Source organism: Tachypleus tridentatus, chromosome 8, assembly GCF_004210375.1.
Source record: "Tachypleus tridentatus isolate NWPU-2018 chromosome 8, ASM421037v1, whole genome shotgun sequence".
NCBI classification, from domain to species: Eukaryota; Metazoa; Arthropoda; class Merostomata; order Xiphosura; family Limulidae; genus Tachypleus; species Tachypleus tridentatus.
Genome location: NC_134832.1, coordinates 104,609,022 through 104,633,189, shown reverse-complemented (window position 1 = coordinate 104,633,189; position 24,168 = coordinate 104,609,022). Strand labels below are relative to the sequence as shown.

At 30.9% G+C, this 24,168-nt stretch overlaps 1 protein-coding gene and 1 long non-coding RNA gene across 5 annotated transcripts in view; one reads left to right on the top strand and one right to left on the bottom strand.

The window, feature by feature from the left end:
• Positions 1–24,168, top strand: part of LOC143223115 (enolase-like) — a 35,000-nt gene that overhangs the window by 311 nt on the left and 10,521 nt on the right. For 3 of the 4 annotated variants that reach the window (XM_076450602.1, XM_076450601.1, XM_076450604.1), the window contains exons 2-5: positions 7,287–7,373; positions 8,479–8,633; positions 12,945–13,014; positions 17,110–17,177. In XM_076450602.1, coding sequence (XP_076306717.1) covers positions 7,289–7,373; positions 8,479–8,633; positions 12,945–13,014; positions 17,110–17,177 — 378 coding nt within the window. In that variant the 5' untranslated portion in view covers positions 7,287–7,288. Of the gene's footprint in view, positions 1–107; positions 224–7,286; positions 7,374–8,478; positions 8,634–12,944; positions 13,015–17,109; positions 17,178–24,168 lie in introns of those variants that run through there. The other variant, XM_076450603.1, reaches the window with a different exon arrangement.
• On the bottom strand, positions 2,250–3,795 carry LOC143223116 (uncharacterized). Its single transcript, XR_013012669.1, has 3 exons — positions 3,661–3,795; positions 2,676–2,793; positions 2,250–2,382 (listed from the first exon to the last, which is right to left on the bottom strand). It is a non-coding gene; the product is annotated as an uncharacterized LOC143223116 (long non-coding RNA).

The window sequence follows — 24,168 nt, the reverse complement described above, 5'->3', positions numbered from 1 at the left end:
CCGTATATGAAATTAAACTTAACGAAAGGTCTTTAAAGCCGGCTACAACACAACTACCAACATCAAATTCAAACGTCATTACGTCACACAATAAGGTATACTGCGTCATTTCTGAAGTGGCATTCTGTTACATAATTTACAGTTGCATATTACAAAATAATTTGTATCTCACTGCATATTAAGTAAAATTGTATTTGGTTTGTAGGGGATTTTGGAATTTCAGGTAATGAATATATCAGTAGACTTGCCGATACCTTGCCATCGATCTGAACGCTTGCACTACTTTCGGTCTTTTCAATGGCCAATTCGTTTTTTACATATGAAATTTAATTTACTCCATCGTTCCGCTTTTGTTCCCGCATTAGATATCTATATGTTATATTGAATGCCTTGGCACTTTGGAGGAACATCTCGGTGAAACTATAAGTGATAATTTCTGTACATGGTTCAAATTTTTGCAGCATATGGATACTGGGAATAATGATATTTTGTTAAAATTTCAAAACAAATCTTGAAGGAATACGAAAAGAATTACCTGTTGTGAATTTGGAAGCTGAGTTACTTGGAAACACTAATAAAATGTGGGAAGTTTTTACAAGATAAATTTAAAATATTCAAGATTAAAATAATTCTAATAAGTTACAGAGAGAAAAGGGTTGATGCAAGAAAAAACTAGGTTGACTCAGAAAGTGTATAAGTGCTAAAATTTAAAAGTATCACAAACTTAAGAAATTTAAATTGATTGGTATGATTAGAGATATAGAAGATTATACTAAAATGTCAATAAACTGGGTGAAGCAAAACGTTAGGGCATTAAAAAGAATGTATGAGAAAAGGTTGGATGAAAATATAAAATATAAGAGTAAAGATGTATTTAAATACATTAAGGGTAAACAAAATGTTAAAATAAGGGTAAGATTTTTGAAGGGTCTTATCTGATGATTATGAGATAGCTGGATTAGTAAATAATTAGATTTAAGTTTATTGAGTAAATAGGTTTATGGTTTGAGAAGTACAAGCAACCCCCTACCCCACCCCCACACACAGAATAAAAAACAACTAAATATCTGTTAATGCTGTACATGTAAAACATACATACACACGTAGAATACTTCATTATTACATGTTTGCAAATTAGTCTTACAATTCACAGTACAAACATAAACAGAAGTAGTGCCTGAAGGCAGAAGTTTATCTGGGTAGTACTTGATTGCTGTAACTTAACAAGTATAAAGTGCAATAAACAATTACTGCAGATTATTTATGTAAATTTCTATTTGGTTGAAGTTATTACCTGCTGCTCATGTGTATTTACTTTTGTTTCTTTTTTCGTATTCATTAATTTGTGTATTTTTCATTCTTTATGTTGCTTTAATTTATGTATACAAATTAACACTTACTGTGCAAACATTTGAACAAATTTTTGTATAATTTAGTATTGTTTGAAAGTTCTAATTCTTAATTCTTGTGGCATTGAATTTATTTAACATTTATAAATTAAAAATTGTTTTTCAGTCTATATTCTATTTGTAGATCATTATTAAGAAGAACAATACAAAAATGTAATTTAAATATTCACTTTAAAAAAAAAACATCTATGGTTACAGTCTTTCTTACAAAAATTATTGATGCTTTGGTATCTGCTTATAAGGTGTACAGGGATTGAAATATTACATTTCTTCATTCCCAAGGATCTCAACTTTGCTTGAGGAATTTCATGTTTTTTTTGCTCGGTTTTTCCCAACTGGGAATGCATGGTCCATCTGTATTCTTTTCTTTATGACCATTGAAAGTGAACATATTGCAGAATTAAATAAAAACAAATTCTTGAGGAAGTGTAACTTTACTAAAAGGTATGCAATCTGCTGTAGAGCTTTCCATTGAGCAAATGTAATTTTATTTCATTATTTCTATCTCTGATATGCTTTAGTAAGATTCTCTTTTTATTTTTCTTAATGAAACAAAATAAACAGTGTTTAATTAGTTAAGTTGAACACAAACGTATGTAGTTTCTTAGATGTTTCACACACATTGCACCATCACTTTTACTGGCTTTTCCTTCAGACTTGTCACATACGATCTTGTATCAAACCATTTAAAAAGAGATGAGTTTTGAGAATCACTGAATAAATTGATAGGATATTTCAGAATGTCTAAAGTACACAAGAAACCTTCCATCTAGAGCAACTATGTGACTTGTCATTCTTATTACAACATAGATTAGGATATAATCTGTGGATATCATCTGAATAACCACTGATGGACACTGCTTTCAACATCTTTACGTTTGTCGTATAAAGCAATGCTCTTTCTAGGTGGTAACAGGTTAGAAATCCATTGCGTACGAATGTTGATAAATAGTTTATCTACTTCATACACAACCTGAAGAATTGAATAAGACTAAAATTGAAATCTCATCAAAACATTTAAAATGTATACTTAAAGTTTTAGATGTAAATAGATTAAAAAACTTGCAGTACACAGAAATATTATTACATTGATAGGCAGAGAATTCTAGAATTAATATTCTTTTGGCCTTTGTTTTTACTTCCCATTAATAACTATGTTCTGATGTGCATTTACTGTATTTTCAAATTATTTGCTAATTTTATTGTATAATAAATGAATTGGTACAACACAGGATTTTTTAAAAATGTTAATGTAAGTTATCTTACTATTCATATGAGAATCTCTACTGTTTTTATTAAGTTCATTGTTGACTGCAGTATGAGCTGATCTCCTGGTGACTTGAAGGTGTAACTAAATCACTGCTGTACAGATTCTTCTGCCTTTCTAAATTAAATCAAATGCTTATAATACATATTCACTATAAATATGATATTTATGGACATTTTTCACAGTAATTTACATTTTAAATAATGGTTCCAGTCTCTTGCAAGTCTTAAGTTGTGGTTGTTATATTCTGACAGTATAGATTTGAATAGTTGCATTTTGTGCTGTCCATACTATAAAATTTAGTTCAGTTCACTGTGATAAGTTATACATTAAAAAATAATTTATGTAAAGGTGCTGAATATTCCTGAAACCTTGAACAAATTTTGAGATCACACAATGTATTTGCCATGAGCAATTAATTTTTGCCCAGACCTGATTTGGGTTAAAATGGAAAAAAATGACAGCAAAACCTTCTGCTAGATAATAATTGACACATTCATTTAAATGCAAAAACAACAAAACTGAAAAAAATCATAGTTCTACTAGTAACATTGTATTTAAATCAACATGAACTTTAAAAACAAAATAAATTGCATATCATAAATTTATTTAAGTAACTAAATTGGGCCATTATGTGACTACATCTGTCATGCTGATGATAAAGTCCTTACACACACACACACACACACACACACACAAAAACAATTTGTTAATGTAAAGGAAACAACAATAGGTTACTTCACTAGATTTGTTTGTCACAAGTGGACAGCTGGTAAGTAATTAGTATCCATAATCAATAAGATTACACTATTTGCTAGATCTTTGTTGGCTCCATAATCTAGTCTCCTGTTTTTCTATTCCACATACTGCTACAAACCTGAGGCCTATAATTGTTGTAAGCAACTAAATATTGACCAATACAATTATGAAATGATTCAGCATTTCTAGATTTAAGCTAGCACTCTAGTTAGATTTAATTCTCACCATGGTTGAGCAACCTCTTTTGTAGATGGCACTTGAGGTAAGAACTGCAGTAAATAGCCTAAGATCTCTGGGCTACATTTTCATTTTGATGTCTGAATACTGGCCAGTCATGTTTCTGGAGGTGTGTATAAACCAGTATTTCTAGAAATGTTTAGTAGTAGTTACATAAATCATCAGTTTCTTACTGTCAACTCTAAATTTGGTTTGGGTAGATTTCCAGGAAAGGAAACCTGCATATCTTTCATGAGGTGAGATTGTTCTGCTACCTAAGCTCTTATTGAGGTGACTCATAACTTCACTGATCTTCAAATTAATTTTCTGACTGATAGTTACTAGTTTGTATATGTAGAAATAGTTGGGTTTTTCTTCATTGTTAGGTTAACAGATTTATTTAAGACTAAATCTCCATTGCGAGCCAAACCTCATGAAATATTATTGGATTTATGGCAGAAAATAGTTAACAGTGACAGTACCCATTTATTGAAACAATACATTCTAATCTATAAGTAATAATATAAGTATATTTAATTAATATACTAACTGTCATACTGATATTTAGTTTCACTTTGAGTGTGTAGCTTGCTCTGAAAAGAAAACAAACATTTTTTGCATCAACGCTATCAGTTGTCTTTACAATCTTAAGCACCTCTAAGATTGGTTTAAACTTTTTTTTTTTTCAAGATAATAATATAACAGTAAAGTTTGTATGATACAGGACAAAAACTTACACTAGCAAATGAGTTGTAGGATGGGATTTTTAGTATTGCAAATGAGTATGTATTCTTTTGTTTGCTGTTTTGTATGAAATATAGAATGTTACAGACATAGATAAATTTTAATGATGGGATAAATGTGTTATGTAGTTAGTAGTAATATTTAATGTTCTTATCTCAGCTTGGAAAGATAGTTTTGTACAGTTTCCAAAACATACTTTTCATCTGCTGATGATATAGCTAATTTTCAACATCGGCTTTGCCTGTATAAGCACTGTTCTTGTATACTCCCTTGGCAATATCAGATTTGAAAATTTCTCCAACCTCATCAGTACGTCTTATTTTGTGATACTGTATATAAACATCTCTCTTACGTAATATAATCACTTTTTCTTGACAAAGCATTGTTCATGACTTTCTTTTATGTTGTGTAATGATTTTCATAACATTTCATGGATTTCAGTATAATCATAATTTCAAGAAAAAAAACAACTAAATTTGACATATTTGTGGGTATGAATTCCCATATTACTGTTGAAAGCAAGGTGTCTAATCCAACCTTCCCTACTCCTTCTTTGTTATCTAGCATTTCTCTACAGTGTTGATGCTGTTTTTATATGCTAAGAGATGGGGACATTTATTTGGCATGGGGTGTTTTTACCTAGGGCTTCTGAAGTTGCCTTTTTGTTGATCCTGGGAAGAATTTGGAATCTATTTTCTGACACTTTTATTTACTAAGTCAGGTTTTTATGAATCCATTTTGGATGCTGTATGTTTTTTTCACTTTATCATTTTGGGGCTTTTCTTATCCCCTTTGAGTTTACTCCTCCTTTATTGGTGGTAGGGAAGGACTAATTAGTTTCTCTTCCTTCCTGAATATCTGGTTCAGCTGGGAGATTTGCTGTTTTAATATGTGATGAGATAGATGGACCTTGTATCCTCCTTTGTCTGTTTGTTTGTCTTGGTTTTCTGCCTTCTGGTGGAGTATATTTTTGGCTGCTGACATGTTGATGTCATAAGCTGGATTTTTTTTGCATTTTTGTAGGATTTTCTCTCTCTTCTTAAGTTCTGCTATATTCTGATAGGCCCCTGATAGGGCATTTAAGTAGGGTATGCAAGTCTAGAGCATGAAAGACCAATGACTAGACAGGCAAAGCTGATATTGAAAAATAGCTATATTGTCAGTGAAGGTAAATATTACTGGAAATAGATTTTTAATTTAGGAAAACTTTAACTTTGATTTCTAAGATATTCTAAGCTTACAGCCACTAATTAAGAAGATTACATGTTCTTCATAATAATGGAAATATTCAATTAATAAGAATGAATTTTGTTTATGTAAAAACAGTAATTTAGAAAAATAAAATATTGATAATAGTTCATAAACCATCATGTTATTTCATTGCATATGTCACTGGATAGGCCCCATTGTTAATATTGTATTCAATTCTTTGAACCCTTTTCAACAATTCAATACTCAAAAAAGGCTATTAAGATGATAACTGTGATACAAATACATGTTAATATCTATGAAATTGTTTTATGTTGAAGAGAGGATATAAATAAAGTATTGAAGATTATTTGGAGGTTACATAATATTAAATCATCAGCTTTTCATATTTAATGGTGAAAATGGTAGGGTCAGGGGACACACAAATTTTGGTAGAATAGGAGCTATCTCCATTTTAGATAGTTTTACTTTTGTAAACGGGGTGGTTGAGCTTTAGAACAAATTGCCTTAATGTGTGATAGATGCAGTCACTTTTAGAGAGTATGAAATAAAGCTTGATAAATTTTAAGATGATAAGAGCTATATTTGAATATTTTTTAAGTTGATGGGATAGCTTCAGTAGATCTTGGTTTTTAAATGTTATAAATATGAGTAGTACTTCAATTATATGTTTAGTTTTATAATCTCACTGAAAAATACTTTTAACTTTTTCTTATTCACAAACAAATGTGTTTTCAGTGTGATACATTTTGATTTTTAAACTGAGTTATTTCAAATTTGATCTTAAAATTTTATTTTGTTCATTATTATTACTTTTATTTTGTCAGTGGTCACATAAAAAAAAAGATACCTTACTATTTTTATACTTATGTATATATAGTGAACTGTGGTTGAGGCAAAGCTCAACATTAACTTTTGAAATAACAGAACAGATGTGAATAATGTTGATACCAAATTTTATTTTGCTGTTAGGATATTCCACATTAAATTGTTAGGAATTAATCACACTGTTATTCACATTTCAAAATGTGATATAATTGAAAGAATAAAAATGTATTTTTACTGTATATTATTTTTGAGTAGCTATTAGTATGACTGAAATGTTTAGCAATTGCTTTTTTGTAGTAGGCAGTATAAGTAGCTCAGAGCTTTCACTGTGAATAAAACCAAGTGTGCAACACATTTAACCTTCTTAAAAATCCATGAAATAATTTGAATTAATAGATTAACATAAACTATTCCCATCACTGGAGTTTGGTACTATTGCTCGTTTCTAATGCTTTGGTTTCATACAGACCTTTTTTTTTACTAACTTCCTGATTCAATTGATAGCCTTTTTTGTTTCATGAAAGAAGTATATAATTTTTAAAGTAAATATGTTGTGTTTGGATGTCATCTAAGAATGTAAAAATAACGTTTTAAAACAGGTAGATTCTCATGACATTTTCACTGTTTTTGTTATATGTAATAAAAGATTGTTTTGTGGACCTTTTACATTCCACTAGATACCTACAATATGAAGTTTCTGATTAAAAGAATAGAACCCATAAAATGTTTAGAGTGAGGAATATAATAATAATAGTGTAATATCAAGCTGTATCTAATGAAATTAGTTTATAGAATGATTTTACTATGGTATATTTGTGAAATGAAGAAAGGTTATGTATTTGTGTCTGTTTTAGCCATGCCAGTTACCAACATTATTGCTCGACAGATTTTTGACAGCCGGGGCAACCCCACTGTAGAAGTGGATGTAACAACAGACAGAGGTATAGTAAATTTAGTTGTTATTGGAGCTTAAAATATGTAGTAGACAAGATCCATAGTAAACTTGAAGGTCAAGAACAAACATATTCTAGGGTGGAAGTAGATGTAACATTGGTTTAAAGTACATCAACTGTGGTAACCTTGCTGTAGAAGTGAGTATCACTATAAAATTGTTTTAATTAAATCCAGGCTACTTTTAAGACTGTGAAATAGTTTATTCACAAAATGAAAGTTGAAAAATTGTTAAAATAATTTATCAGAAATACTCTATTTTTAGGATGTTACTTGTGTGCACACACACACACACACACACATAAATGTGTTTATGTGTATATATATTAATTAGATCAAAACTTGTATATATATAACAAAAGAAAAGAGAGAGTGTGGAGAATTTGCATATAAGATTCACTGGTAAGTCAATCTAAAGCCTTTTTAGATCTGTTTCATGAATTATCACAGTGCAATACTGCTATTGGTACATACTAACAACATACATTCATTGAGGATTTTGTTTTTGGGTAATTTGTGTTTAGTATTAAAAGTTATTCATGAAGGATAAAAATGTATATTTTTTAAATTTACATATAATTTAATTTTTTTATCAAAAAAGTATGGTGTTAGCCATGAGTTTCTCAAGTTTTCCTAATTTCTATTCATCAATATCTTTAGAAAATAGATAATTTTTTTATGCCAGATATGTTGACTTTTTATCTTATCATCATTGAACAAGTTCAGTCAGTTCATTCACAAATATTTTTTTAACATTCATGTGTCAAAATTCATGCTCTTGTACAGCTTGACATTAAATACATTGAGTTCCCTTTTTTTATATTTATCTTTAATACTTGTTCAGTGAACTCAAAAAAAAGTATATGAAATAGCAAAGAAGAAAACTAGAGTAATTTCTTTATCTTATTTATCTGTTCCTTAGCTTTAAGATAACATCTTTATAGAGGTTGATCAAAGTAAATTGTAAGTGTTTTGGACAGTGTACTTAATGGATATTTACCCTGTGTAACAAAAGCAGTGAAAATTAGTATAGTTCATAGTAACTTACCTTTTGTTAAATAACTTGTTTAACAATTTCATTGTTTGGATCTTTAGGGCTTTTTCGTGCTGCTGTCCCAAGTGGAGCTTCAACTGGTATACATGAAGCACTAGAATTACGAGATGGGGATAAAAGTGCGTACCATGGAAAGGGTGTTAGCAAAGCTGTGGAACATGTTAATACTGTTATAGCTCCTGCTGTGTTAGCCAAGGTTTGTTTTATATTGATGGATACAGTTCTTCATTCAGTTGGTAATGGTTACTTTAAACTTATGATTGCTGCCAGTGATTGTGAAGTTTTTATGTGAAGTGACACAAAGTTCTTTTGGTTGACAGGAATATCTAAAAAAATGAACAGTGAACTAATAATGAAATAATTTGTTTAAATTAGATTTTGACTCAAAAAATGTATATAAAACACAAGTCATCTCTTCCTGTTGTTGCAGCAGTTTTTAAAGGCTTATTCTTTGGTTATTTGGAACTAATTATCTGGTTAGATCTCTAGGGAGCCACAACCTCCTGAAAATTCTAAACTGCATACTTGAAGGCATGCCTTTAAACCTTGGATCAAAACTATGTACTCCTGCACTGATTTCAGTTAGACAAGCAATAACAAATAGATGTTAGTACAACAGTATTACACAATCACTGTTAGACACACACACACACACACACAGTTTGTTACAGTATTAATGTATACAATTATTTCTTTTGTAAATATACCACAAGCAGTTTAGTGTATAATAGTTTATGCACCAATGAACATCACAAAAGGAGAAGGAATGTTGACTATAATACCAAATTTACTTTGTCTGTATGTAAAATCATTATTTCTGTTACCTAAAATGGCACTGTTATCTGAAGTAAGCAGGATTGTGTCCTGTGGCAAAAAAAGCAGTAAACATCCCATTTAGTGGTTACTAGTTTACAAAATAAGAATGGAAAAATCTTGCTGCACTTATTGTTCTTTCATCTATTCACAGTATATTGTTATTCATAGTGATTGAGTAACTACTTCTACCAGTATAAGGATCAGTTGTTCTAAATGTGACTGTAGGCAACATTACTCAAAGAATGCCACATGCTTTGGACATTATTAAGGAAAGGTGGAAATGCAAAGTAAATTAGTAATTTGTACATATTTTATGGCATGCAGTTGATACTACACGTTCAAATAAGTGAAGGAAACGTCTTAATCTTAAAATGTGACTTCATGTTGTTTTTGATTTGCAAAGTTAAAATCAGTTGTCATGTTATTCCTGTTTCTTGTGTTAAAAGCCTAGTGTTAGTCCAATATGGAAATACAGAGACATTTCAAAATATTCAAATAGACATTCAAAAGGATGCTGATTATTAATAGTAAAACACTTCTGAAAGTAGTTATGCTGTGTTTTCTTCTGGGTTCAGGCAGTAAAAGCTAAAATAAATACCTGTATGTTTATGTATGTATTCTCCAAATACTTGTCTGGCAGCTCGAGTACCATTTTGGACAAAATTTACCTGTTGAACTATGGTATAAGGTAGGCATTATTTTGAGCATGTAAAGATATATTGGGAGTGTAGGAGTTTTGTTTTATTTACCAAGCTAGCAAGCTTGAGAAATGAATTAGTTTTAAATGAAATTATACAAGTCATTGTTTTTTTGTTCTTCATAATAACTGAATTATTACACATCTATATACATTTCAGTAACTTCTTCCACAGTATTAGAAAACTACAAATAATACAGTTCACTACAACATTTATGACCTTGAAATAAAATATATGAACAGTTTATCAAGTCTATATAAACAATGAAATCAGTATCAACATATTGAGGTCTCACATTTTGAACACCTCGCCTGTACCTAGGGAAAAATACTCAATAATTTCTAATGAGCACTCTTGAGTTGTTTCATCCTGTTTCAATAAAATGCTGCATTCAAAAATATCTATTCTAATCCAAGCAAAAGAATAATCTTGTAAATTAGAAAGTGTTTTAAATATGAAACTAAATTATTGGATATTTAATGTGTCAACCTATAAAGAAGTGAAGCACAAAAACAAAGTAGGGCAATTATGAAAGAGGTTTCTTTAGTAGTTAAATAAATTCTGTGATTAATTTACAGAAGTAATGATCACATAAGCTTTTTCAAATCATTAAAGAAGCTAAAATCAGGCTCATAAAAATCAAGAAAAGGGTTGTGTGAAAGGGCTCATTCATCACCTTGTATGTATTTCCATTAACACTTGCAATAGATACCTAATGTAAGGATATTCATTTCTCCAGTAAGATTATGGATAAAGTTCTAAACTTACTTCCTGAAACTGTTAATCCATTTTTTTTCAGAGCCAATATGTACACCATAGTACACTGGTTATCAACTTTTTTGAATTCTTGGAGCTCTTCTGACATCAAACTTGTGTTACAGAACCATCCAAAATATACATTTAAAAAAAACGTTACTAATGTATCTAGTAGTTGTTTGTTCCTGGTCTCATTCACTACCTTAAAACAATGTAGTGATTTCTAAAACTGTATTATTATAAAACCTGCTATACTAACAAGAAATTATGGTGCATTTGGGTTGCAGTTATGTGACTTCTATATACTTATGCATAAGAATATGCAGAACACTTTTCATTCCACAGAACTCAGCAGAACCCCAATATTTTATGAACCCCTAGATGTCTGTTTAGGAATTTGAGAGTTCTACAGAACCCAGGTTGAGAAGCACTGCTACAAAGCACTAAAATAATTTTAAATTAGTAATTGTATGTGGATAGTACATGTTAAAAGTTCGTGCTCATTAAAGGCAGAGGAAGCCAATGAAGGTAATTTCCAAGCAGTGTGTATAGAATGGGGTTTTTCTGTTTAATATTGACAACAAAATCAAGTTCATTTAATTTCTAAATAACTAAGAATAATGTCAAACTTAGGAAAATATAACTCTTGCAACATAATCTAACCAAATGTAAAAATGCTTCAGTTATAACACTGTAGTAGTGTAGGTTCGAATTTGTTATCACATGGATCAAGATCTATAGTGAATCTGTAAAGTGTTGTAGATAAAACATATAATAATGTCTGTAATTGGACAAAATAACATACTTCAGTTTAACTTCTTGAAATATTTCATAGTACTTAAGTGGGATGTTTCATTTAAAAAATTATAAAATGGAACATTTTTGTGTTTCATTGCTTTAATTTTAAGCTCCCTCTGTTTAACTGTCTGAAGGATGGCTGATAAAAACTGATAATAGAAAGAAGGCAATGGCATATCCATGAGCAACTGTTCTAGTAACAAGTTTTGAAACAGTAAGCTTGCTTATCATGGGTCTGTGACTTGAGGTATCAAATATGCATCTATAGTGTGGAAAAAGTAAAGTCATTGAGGAGAATATTTAATATTGACAAAACTTATTTGCACTCCTCTCAAGAGAAACAGTTTCTGAGTATCCCTGGTTGTCTCTCAAGCCCTCCAGGGCTTGTTAAATATATAGCTTAAATCAGTGCTATGTTAATCAGTAAAACATGTAATAAGATATGTAAGATGATAATGCCATAGTGTGCTAGACTGGTAATTAATATTGCTGGGAAAAAAAAAAAGAGAACAAATGAATCAAAACAATGACTGTGAATATAATTGGCTGACTGGTGCTGGAAATGGATAGATTTCAGTAAATGTATCAATAGAAATGTTATCCCCAACCATTTCATAGAATGTTGATAGCCTTTCTAAGAATCAACTGTTACTGATATTTTTCTTCTAAAGTATTTGAAGTAACACAATAAGATTCATTTTGCATATTTTAACATGTTGATCTTATAAATCTGTATTGAACATGTGCAGTTATTGGTGATTAACAGTTGATGTTTTGTGAAAAGATTTAAATGTCTTCAAGTATTCAGAGCATACAGATACTGATAACTCCTTGTTCCCATTTCATTTTTTATAAATGCTGGAAAGTAGGAGAGGAAGAGATTTCTTAAAATATTTAAAATGTATCTGTGTTTATAATACTTTTAGATATGTATTTTAAGGTTGACCTGGTTGTGGTAATTGCAATAACAATGAACACAAGTATCTCAAATGCAATGCTAAACTGTAGATTACAACATATGTCCAGCTATGTAATTTTCTAAATATGTGAATAAACCTGTCTTATAAAGACTGCAGTGTGTAACAAACAGGCTTAAAGTCTCATGATGACGAGAAACCCACTTGAAGTAAAAATATGTCTCAGGACGGTTGGTATGGGCATAAACACTTCTCAGGTCAAAATGTTGTTCTCTGCTTTATTAGTAAAAGTGTTAATGCCCATACCAGCTGTTCTGAGATGCACAGGCTTAAAGTCTGTAAAAAAAACAACAAAAAACTTTTGTAGGATACACTGCAATTTCTGCTAGTCACTGAACTTCTAATGGAAAGTTTTTATTTGTCAATTAATTTTATAATAAGTCATAATATGATTTCAAACAAAATACAAGTGTAATTTTTGGTGATTTTCTGAATTAAAATGATATATTTTTTTAAATATAGAATTTTGAACCTGCACAGCAGACTGATATTGATGATTTCATGATTTCATTGGATGGAACTGCAAACAAATGTAAGTATTAGGTTGAGGAATAATTCGTGAGTGTTTTAAAATAATTTCATTCAAGCATTACATGCAAGACTATGCAATACTTCAATGCATGAACACATTACACCCAAAACTTTTATTATGATACTTTATTTCATGTAATACCTAGGTATATAGTATGCATTGTTGTAAACGAAATTGCAAGAAATTAAATGCGAAAAGCAGATGGTGTCGAAAATGCTCGATTTTGTCCACTTGACATTCCATTTAATGAGCTGAAAATGAAAGCAAAAATTAAAGACATGAAAATCAAACACACCATCTATTAGAGCAAAAAATTATCTACCAAATGACATGAAATAATTTGCGAAAGCGTTTCATTTATGAATATATTTTTTTAACTTGAAAAAACGCTCACGAATTATTCCTCAACCCAATAATATCACTTACCCCAAATGTTATATCCAAATTAAGTCCTATGAGATAAATCAAATACCAAAATGCATTGGAAAGACATAGTGAAAAATATACAAAGTAATTACATTAATATAAATGTAAGTGTTAATTTGCATACAAGATGGAATTAAACATGAGAAATTTATACAAAGGGAGAAACTGAACACCAGAACAACGTAATTTAAAGGATGAAATCAAGTAACACAATAAATTTAATTCTAAAGATGAATATAAATAAATGTGGGAATAGTGCAAAGAGTTTGAGTATCTTATAATACAAAAATTCGAGTCTTACCACATCATTAGAATCTATGTTGTTACATCCAATTGCACTCTGTTTGATGTATGTACTCTGAAAAATCTCTGACACATAGTTTCTAGTGCAAAGCGATTTCATGTTATGAATAAAAATACTTTATTTGCATTTCATTTACATAACCTCTAGAGTGTTTTTTTTAATATTAAGTTTTTAAGCAAAACTGTATTTTATTTTATCTACTTTAACACTTATTATTGTGAAGCAGCTTTATATATAAACAGATAATTGAATTACCAGTATTTAAGCTCAAATTACTATCACTCTTTAAAAAAAATTGTCTTGAAATGTGTATATGCTATTACAAGTAATTTTTAAAAGATTCTTTCTTTCATGTTTTGCCCCCCACTAGTACAGTGGTAATCTATGGATTTACAATGCTAAAATCAGGGGTTTGATTGCCCTTGGTAGGCTCAACAGATAGCCTGATGTGGCTTTGCTATAAAGAAACACACTTTCAAGTTTTCTTATCTAGCCTAATAAATTTCTGATTTTTATACCTTACTTTGTAACAATAAATAAACATAACAAAACCTTGTGCACTTATAGGCTCTTGTACTTTTTTCAAATTTTTCTTCTCACTTTCTTAACAAAACATAACATAAGGTAGAGGGTACTTTATGTAATTTTTATTTATTTCTAACATGCAGTTTAGAACACAAAAGATTAACATACCCAAAATATGCAGAGTCCCAAATTTATTATAATTTAAGCAAGTGTTATAAATAAGCTATAAAAGAGTTAAAATAATTACATTAGATGATTGAGATATTCAATACAGGATGTGGTAGGTGGTGTGGCATGTGTATTTGATTACTTTCTTGATTTTATCTCAGTAAGGCTTAGAGCCACTTGTATAGAATTTATCATGAAAGTAAAAATATTGATTTAATTTTAAACTTAAATCATTTCTGAATTAAACTATTTTCTGTTGTATGGCCAATGTTTTTAATAATAATAATAAAAATAATCAACAGACTCTAAGAAATAAATATTTTTCCAATTTTATACTTTCATTACATAGATTGATAACAGTAGATGGTATACTCTTGTTGCTAAGCGACAAGATATAAAAGCTGTTGTTGAAAAACAGTGTTGCAAAAATGCATTGGCTTTTCTGTATATCAGCAGTTTTTATTCTAATTCATTTTTACCAAAAATTCTACAAATATGCCATGAATTCCTTTTATGAATGACCTTAATTCTGATTGCCTCACAAAGGAATCTTTTGATATTTGACTGCATTTTCTGTCTCTTTGTTAGTAGAGTTTCAGTTTTTAAAATTTATTTATATTAGTTAGCTATCAAATGTGAGGTTAGGGTGTATGATGGAGTAAGGGTGTTAGTAGTTTCCTAGTCATTTTTGACAGGTTATATGCTAGTCTTAGTTTAAATTTGTAATTTGTGCCAAACACAAGCTCATATGAGGAAAGGAAGAGTGTAAAAATTGTGTTATGTGATACAAGGAAATGAAGATTAGAATTTTTTTTAAGTATTTCAATTTTAAAGTAGGTGAAACTTACATAAAATTAAAACACGAATTATAAACTATGTTTTGATACCATGTTTTTTGAATTGGTAATTAAATTTTGAATGCAGTTCTGTAAGAGGTTGTCAGGTGTGCATTTTAACTCCCCAGTCTCTAAGTCCACAATCTGAATACATTGTTATCATCTAATTTTTTGAATATTTTGCTCCAGGAAAAAGTTATGTACCATTTCCAAAAGTGAACAATTTTCAGTATCATCACACTACCTACAAGTATCCAACTACAGTTCTGATACATCTATTTCACCATTACTTGCAATAACTGTGGCTGTTGTGTAACTAGCTGATTTGAATGATCAAAATTGTTGTAATATAACACACTAAACCATCTGTATTGCATGACTCCCAGTGTTCTGAAAAGTTGTAACTGTCATGTAGCAAACCAAATGGAAGAATCTAATTAAAAATCCACAGAAAGGTATATTTGTGACTGTTTGAGTACCTGCTTCACTTAAAGTAATATATTTTCTCCAAAACATAAATAATACAAGATAAAATAGTGCAGTCTTATCATATAGAATATGTTACCTGGAATGAGTGGTAGTGAAGAAATAGAATCATAGCTGTTTTATTGACTTGGCATTTTGGCTCAATGAGCATTTCATTTATTTCAATAAAATTTATATTAGAACAAATCAAATATCATCTAATGTCACAACAAATTTATAATTATTTTCTTATCAAGTACAGGACTCAAGGCTATTGGTAGCACAAAAATTCAAGACATTTAATAACTTCTTGACTTTTTATCAGCAGTTATCACAATTTCCACATATAGGCTCACCTGTTTTTCTACATCATTTTCATAATAATTTGAACCCCACGCTAGTGCAGTGGTAAGTCTACAGATTTACAATGCTAAAACGGGTTTGATTCTTGTCAGTGGGCTCAGCAGATAGCCTGATGTGGCTGAGCAATAAGAAACTCACACATAATAATTTGCATCCTTCAAATTGCTTCCATCTAGTAGTTCAGTGTATATCATTTTTATGTGTAGTTCTGCTTTTCAAAAGTGGAATTAAACATTAAAAACAAAGTACATGAAACAAGAAAGTAAAAAAATGATGGATACAAACCTGAAAATGAAGAAGGGTGGGAAGTAAACATTTCCACAACTCTTGGAGACCGTTATATAAATGACAGTTTAATCTGTGTTGTGGTATGTAAATCCTTTACTAAATATAAGACAAATATTTAAAATGTAATTTGGAAAACCTGTATACATATTCATTGAAAAACAAAACAAACTGCAAGCCAGGTGAAGTAGATATATGGTTTAATAACAGTAGGCTTCAATCAGAAAATAATCATACATCACTACAATGATTTATTGTTGTTTTTTCCATATTTAATGTCATTCATATAAATAAAACAAAATCTTGTTTGTTTGTTTTTTGGTTTTGATTATCTGAGCCAGATGCAGCTTTTATTCCTAAGAGAAACTGAGAAACATTTAAACATAAGATATACTTTCAGCTAAACTATAATTAAACCTTTTCTGTTTTTTGGGGGGCTTCTATAACAGATCCATTTTGATTGAACCTTGTGTAATGAGGCTTAAAGCCAAATCCATCTTGAAAGTTTGTGTACCTGTATGCATTTTCTCCAGTCACATTTTCAGCCACATTTTGGGGAAATGGTCCATAATAAAGCATAAAAAAAATGTAGTTAAGCTATGATATTATAAAATATATTTAGTATATTTAATTCTTTGTTCACTTATTTTCTTTATCATTCAAGATGAAGCTATTGTAATTAGAGTTTCTAACTTTGTATGTTTTCTGTGGTATTTATTTCAGCTAAACTGGGGGCTAATGCTATCCTTGGAGTTTCTCTGGCAATGTGTAAGGCTGGAGCAGCACAGAAGGTAAATATACTTGCATACATATTTAACATATAAATTTGTAGATTATAAAAACAAATACAAGGTATGCAATTTTCACATATACACACAAGGTATGTTTCTGACCTTCACTGGTGTGCATAGATAATAACAATAGATTGGAAGTAATGCATTTTTCAGCATGTGCAAGCAACCACCATTTCTATGTGTTGAATATTCAAAACCCACTTTTCAAATTGACAATGGTAAGGCAATTTGTTATCACAACTTACGGCAGTTTTCTATCTAAGCTAGATATGTTTGAATAATTTTATTCAATTTTAATATATTTTTCAAGTCAAAATAATATAAACCTGATTTTAACTAGAAATTAGTGCAAAAATCATTCACAAGACACACATATTTAGCCTGTCATATGAAAAATGCATAGGATTTTAGCCCAGAGGGAAAACTTAAGATTAAAATATCTTCTCATGTACTTGGTATTTGTTATGTGCCACAGATAAATATACATTTCAAATATTTTTTGCTAATTAAAAAGAGGTGGCACATCATGTTTTTCTTGGTGTGGGGGTGTGTGTAGAAGAATATTGTGTGTCTACATTTCCAAACATTCAACATTCTTAGCTGAGATGGATGCAGTCAATTAGGAAAACGTTTGTTATGAATATAAAAAATTCAGTTGGATTTATATGAGAATTTGTGGGAAAAATTGATACAAGTGTTTATATACTTGTATACCATTTTGGCCTGATTATAGTGTGATCTCAAATAATGGTGATCCCCATTTTATAAATTATTGAAAAGAAAAAAAAAAGTATGTTAAAGTCTTTCTTTATGTCTGCAAAATCTGAACAGCCTGTAGGTGGATTAATTACAATAATTAGTGATGACCTAGAGTGAACATTTGTCATGCATGTATAGAAATATCCTATCTAGAGCAGTGGTAAGAGGCCTGCGGTCAGTCGTAATTATTGTTATAATTGGGTCAGTATAGCATATAGTGTGTGTGCACTTGTCTGTCTCTATATATAATGTATATTATATATATATATATATATATATATTATAACCATGTGTCACATTCCCACAACTATACGCAGCAATGAAAGGTGATAGAGATGTGGGATGTTGTGGGTTTGGGCACCCACATCTTGCTCTCCTAATTTCTATTGCTATTTCTTTATTTTATTTCTTTATGTGAGACTGTCAGTTGGAGGTTGAGATTGATAGATGGTGTATCTCCACTGCAATGTGGGTCCTATTGTGTAGGCTTTTAGCTTGTTTTTGGTAATAACAAACTAATATACTCTTCAAAACAAGAAACGCAAAAGGGATATTTTTGTTATTTTAAGGAGAAATATATGTAATAACGTTACAAGCTCAGAGTATGTGATGCTACAAGTGTTAAGGCACTGATTGTCAGACCAAAATGACAATAAAAGTTGCGCACTTTGAAAACGGAGGAAAACATTGGATTTTTCGCCAAAACGCATGCATGTCCAATAAATTTGTTTGAGAGATCTGCATGTTCTGCAAGTGCAACATGTGCAAAATCCCTATAAAAGTGACGGGTTCTCGGTTTCCATAGGTCAGTGTTAAGCCACCGACATGCAATACAGTTACGCCAAGACTGACTGAAGCACAACGCAACAACGCCATTGGTCACTTGGAAGCAGGCGAATCTCGATCAGATGTTGCCAGAGCTGTGAATGTCCACCCAAGCACCATCACAAGGCTATGGAATCGTCACCAACAACATGGATCAACTCGTGATCGTCCACAATCTGGCAGACCTCATGTGACCACGTCCACACAAGATCGCTTATCCGGTTACGTCACCTTCGGGACAGGACCACCACTGCGACATCTACTGCCTCAACCATACCAGGGCTGCGTAGGATTTCCGATCAGACCATACGCAACAGTCGACGAGATTCTTAGGCCCCATGTGCAACCCATCATGGTGAATGTCAATGACGTTTTTCAACGTGACAATGCCCGTCCTCACACAGCCCGACTCACCACTGTCTTCTTGAGACACCACAACATCAACGTTCTTTCCTGGCCTTCCAGATCACCAGATTTAAACCCCATTGAACATCTTTGGGACGAGTTGGACCGACGTCTGCGACGGTGACCACCTCGACCGCAGACTCTACCTCAACTTGCAGCAGCTTTGCAGGCTGAGTGGACAGCCATTCCACAGGATGTGATTTGTCATCTCATCGCTTCCATGGGCAGGAGATGCCAAGCAGTTATTGATGATCACAGGGGGGCATATTCATTATTGATGTTGAGTGACGTTAAACTTCACCTAGTGAGCGTGGACTTTGCCTTTGCAGACTTTGTATGTTCAGCAGTGAATGTGCAAAGTTTCACACATGTCATACAGAACTACCCAGAATAAACTTGTTAACAATGTGTCTCATATTTTGCCTTTTGCGTTTCTTTTTTTGAAGAGTATATAGTTAGTCAGAGATTTGGATTTGCTGTTTTTAATGCAGTCCTTCCTTCTTAGTTTGTTTTAATTTACTTAACTCTATTACTATTAATATTCTCTAAATATATAGACACGAGCACCCACACAATATGAAGTCCAAAGTAAAAAAAGGAGTAACACAAACCCTTGTATCTATTTCATCAATGATGAAACACTTACTGTACAAGATTTACAGACAAGAAACTTAGCAATGTTACTCTTTAAAGACTCCCTTTTCATCTTTTTTTTCAAAGTTATTACCAAATGGTTATGTTCTCTTCCTCTCTCTTCACTTGTTACTAGATCTTTTTTGATCTTAGCCTCTTCCTTCCAAATGGTCTCTGTAAGGTCTTATAATTAAAGACTTGGAATGTAGGAAAACATTGCTACAACCCTTCAATTTTTATTGCAACTTAGCTTGTGTGCATAATCAGTCTGTTATTGCAAAGAAAAAAAATCATGACACTGTAAATTTAATATATTGGTGAACCTAGTTAACATGTTTCATTAATATTATTATTTTGTAACGAGAACAAAATCTTTAGAAAGGAATATTAACATTCTCCTCATCAGAACAGTAGCTCTTAAGATCACCCTGCCATTAAGACCAAATATCATTCCCTGTAGTGGGATTTTACTATTAAATGTGGTCAAGTTATGTAATTATGCAAGACGTTTTATTTTATATGAAAATCATATGTGACCAATATAGTACAAGACATTCAGATTATAGCATGAAAACTAATTTTTCATTTGTCTGATATAGTTAACTGATGTTGACTTCAAAAAATATGAGAAGTTATGAAATTACAAATTATATAAACTTATGTACATATAAAGTTATCAGATTTATGGTTATATACTTAAAAAAATTAAAAATAAGTGAGACATGTCATTTCTCATTACCATACCATTAGTCTTGCATTGTCTGATCTGCATACTTGTGTTTTACTCCACCATTTATTCTACTTAAATTTCATGACCAGTAAATTCTCGTATTATGGACACTTTAATGAAATGCATAAATGGCCCTTTTTCAACTTGTATAAATTTACAGTTGTACAGTAATTTTAGTCTACCAGTATTTATAATGATAAATCAAAAGATTAAAATATAAATCCAATTTTTCCTCAGTACATAATTTTTTCTTTTAGAAAATGGCAGTGTGGGTAATTTATGCCACAGAGTAATTTCCGAATTCTTACAAACATGATTAAGTGGAGAAGTACTAAGAACATAGGTCTCGCTTTTCTGACTGAGTTCAGTAAGGGTTGGCAACAACCATTCAGCCCTCAGTCCCCAAATGAAATATCACATCCATCTGGTCTGTGGTAGTCGTGAAAAAAATATTCAAGCTTGTAACTTAATGTGGCCTTCCATCTGTTCACAGACGTAGCCTCTGGCCCCTGTGTGGATGGAGGTTGCCGATCCCTGGAGTACAACATACTTCAGTAAATTAGTTTCAAGAATGCAGCAGGACTATATTTATTTACAGGATAATCAGCAGTATTTATCATTAAATGTACAATTCATAATTATGACAGCCAAATTATACTATTTCACTTGAGAATCGTTTGTGCAGTTTACTTTGTTTTTGTATGCAAATGCACAGTTGGCATTGAGCAAAACATTTATACATCTAATACACGTAACATACATTTCACAATTAAATGTAATAAAATAAAAAAACATGTACAAGTACAAACTGTAATAAAACTATGCTCACTCTGTTATAAACACTTTTACATGTATATCACAGTTAAATTAATGTAATTTTTTTGTGTGTGTTGTTTCTCAAGCTACACAAAATATTTTGGTCCATTTGTACTGTATACTGATGATTTATCATAATGATACTGATAGCTCAAGGATTTTAAATTGGAAGGGGCCACCTTTAAAAATGTAATATCTTATGTAATTCTAAGAATAAATCTACTGACAGTATTACACATATGTTTGAATTGTTTCCTCAGTAAGTCATAATGTCGCTTATTGGAATAGAATAGTCTTAAACAATGCAAATTAATCTAAATTTCCTCTGTTAAGAAAAGTGATATATTCATTATATGTCAACCTTGACACTCTGTAATAACATCAAAAGTGAATGTACACAGAACTTGAATCTACAGACAGTGTATTTGTATAGCCTCGCTGGCCAGCAAGTAACATTAGAATGTTGTGGACATTATTTCAATTTCTCTGAGTACTTAATATTGTCAGCTTTTCAAACCAAAAGTTGTCAAACTGTTATACCAACTTGCATTGGTGCTTCTGAAAAAAAGACTTAAAATGTACTTTGAAACTAGATGAAAATATCCATGCTAGTTTGATATTACCACCATGCCCATGATTATGTCACCTGCTGTAACTTATTATACAAAAATAAAAGGTTTTAGCTGTGAAATGTAACACCTCTACCTTTGACTCTTGGTTATGGGATGTGTAATGGTTAATGGCATAACACTATATTCCCTTTGTTCTTTTGGACCATGAGTTAGACAGATGACTCTCATTCTTAATGATTTTTACACTGTCTGCCAGTTCAATCTTCAACACATACAAATGTTGACTGCATGCCCTTCAGTGATAGAGTAGTGACTGGCCAGTCTAGTGTTATTTATATTTGTGCTGGTATATTTTATGATTTGGTAGATAATTTCCAGATATGTTCAGAAATGTAACTTTATTTTCAGAAGCAAAGATTAAAATAGTTAAGTAATAAAAACATTTTGTAAGTGTAAAATGATGTACGGATGACTGCTAAGAAGAATGCAAACAAGTATATATGGATGATACAACTACACATAATCAACCCTACTCGACTTTCAGTGTTAAAATGTTATGTTACACTGTAAATACACAAGCATCAAATGGTTACCAGATCCATAAATTTAACTGATCTCTTATTGAGTCTGTAATATTCAAGATGTTCTGACATGTTTTTTTTCCTTGCATATAAGATTTATGGTCTTAGTTGCACTACATTTATACCTACCACTGACATGACTGTGAAATAATAAATTGCATATCAACAGTCAGAAATATATAACTTCCAACTGCAGTAATATTAAAGTCAAGTATGTATTTAACAGTGTAACATTAAATTTTGATATTGGAAGTCGCGTAAGGATATTTATAGCTGTATCAATCCCTGTGTTCTTGTTTGTTTTTTTGTACTACCATTCCTACATCACTTTACACTTACAGAATGTTATTACTTTTTTTTCCTGACTGAAAGTTAATATTTTTGTTATAAAATTTAATATCATGTATTGTTTTTTACTCCTTCACTTGATACATAATATGGGTGTTAGCTTCCTAAAGACACTGACTGTATACTGTTGTACAAAGCATTGAGTTTTCTAAATGTTAGTCATCTAATGTTGTTCTGTTATTGGTTGATAATTCCTGTTTCACGGTGTACTTAAGTTTTTTAAAGGAACACCAGGTTTTTACAAGATAACCAACTTCAAGAGGTAATGATAAAACATTTAGAATTATGATTTTTGTTTAATTATTGCTAGTTATTATGACTATGTTATGATATTGTGCATTGCTTAGAAACGCACAGAGTGAATTTAGGTTTAAACTGACATTAGTGATAAAATAGTTTTAGAAATATTGCAACTAAAACAGATGGGTTGATCACTATGTGGTTTAATATCTCAGCAATAGTTTCTTGCCTTGTTGAGCAGCATAACAAATGAGAGACAACCATCTTTTAAAGTAAAGCACTGTCATTGTTTATTTTTTAGGGTTCATATATTTGTATTTATATGTACTGAGTACCTTTGTTGTTCCTACATATGGAGTCTACCAGTTGTATATTTTGCACTTACAAAGTAGTTAAAAACATTCAACACAGTAGGCTGATGTTTCACTTTCTTCATAACTAACATTTTCTTAAGTAGCTGACATAAACAAATACATTAACATTTTTGAAATACTAAATAGTAAAAGTTCAATAACAGTTCTATACTATAGCTACTTGTGAATATTCTAAATTGGCTCGTATGTGTATAAAAATTGTTCAGTAAACTAATTAATTAGGTTTACTTATCACCTAACTTTAGTAATGTTGTAAGTAAGAACCTCTTTCTTGCCTGCCTATTTCATTATTCTTAATGACCTAATCAAAATGGGCTGCAGATATTTGTAGTTTTAAATGAGGGACATTATGATCATATACACCAATACATAAGTTCAACTTCAGTTCTGACTTTGGTACATTGCACTGTTTTGTTGAAAAAAAAGGTCTAATTATTTGAGAGGTTTTTATAAAAGATTTCTCACCAATCATTATTAATATTTTGTAATTTAGCTTAGCACTGTGGTCCAGTCAATCAAATAATGACTTCACCTGATGGCAAAATAGCAACTCTGAAAGAAGTAATTACTGCTGTTGTGTGTTCTTTGTTTGCAGTGTAGAACTTGTGAAACAAAGTAGTGACAGGATTTATTATATGACAGTGAAACTGATGTGATACACACACACGTTTGTGGTGTAGTGTACAAAACTTTTTCTTTCCAGTA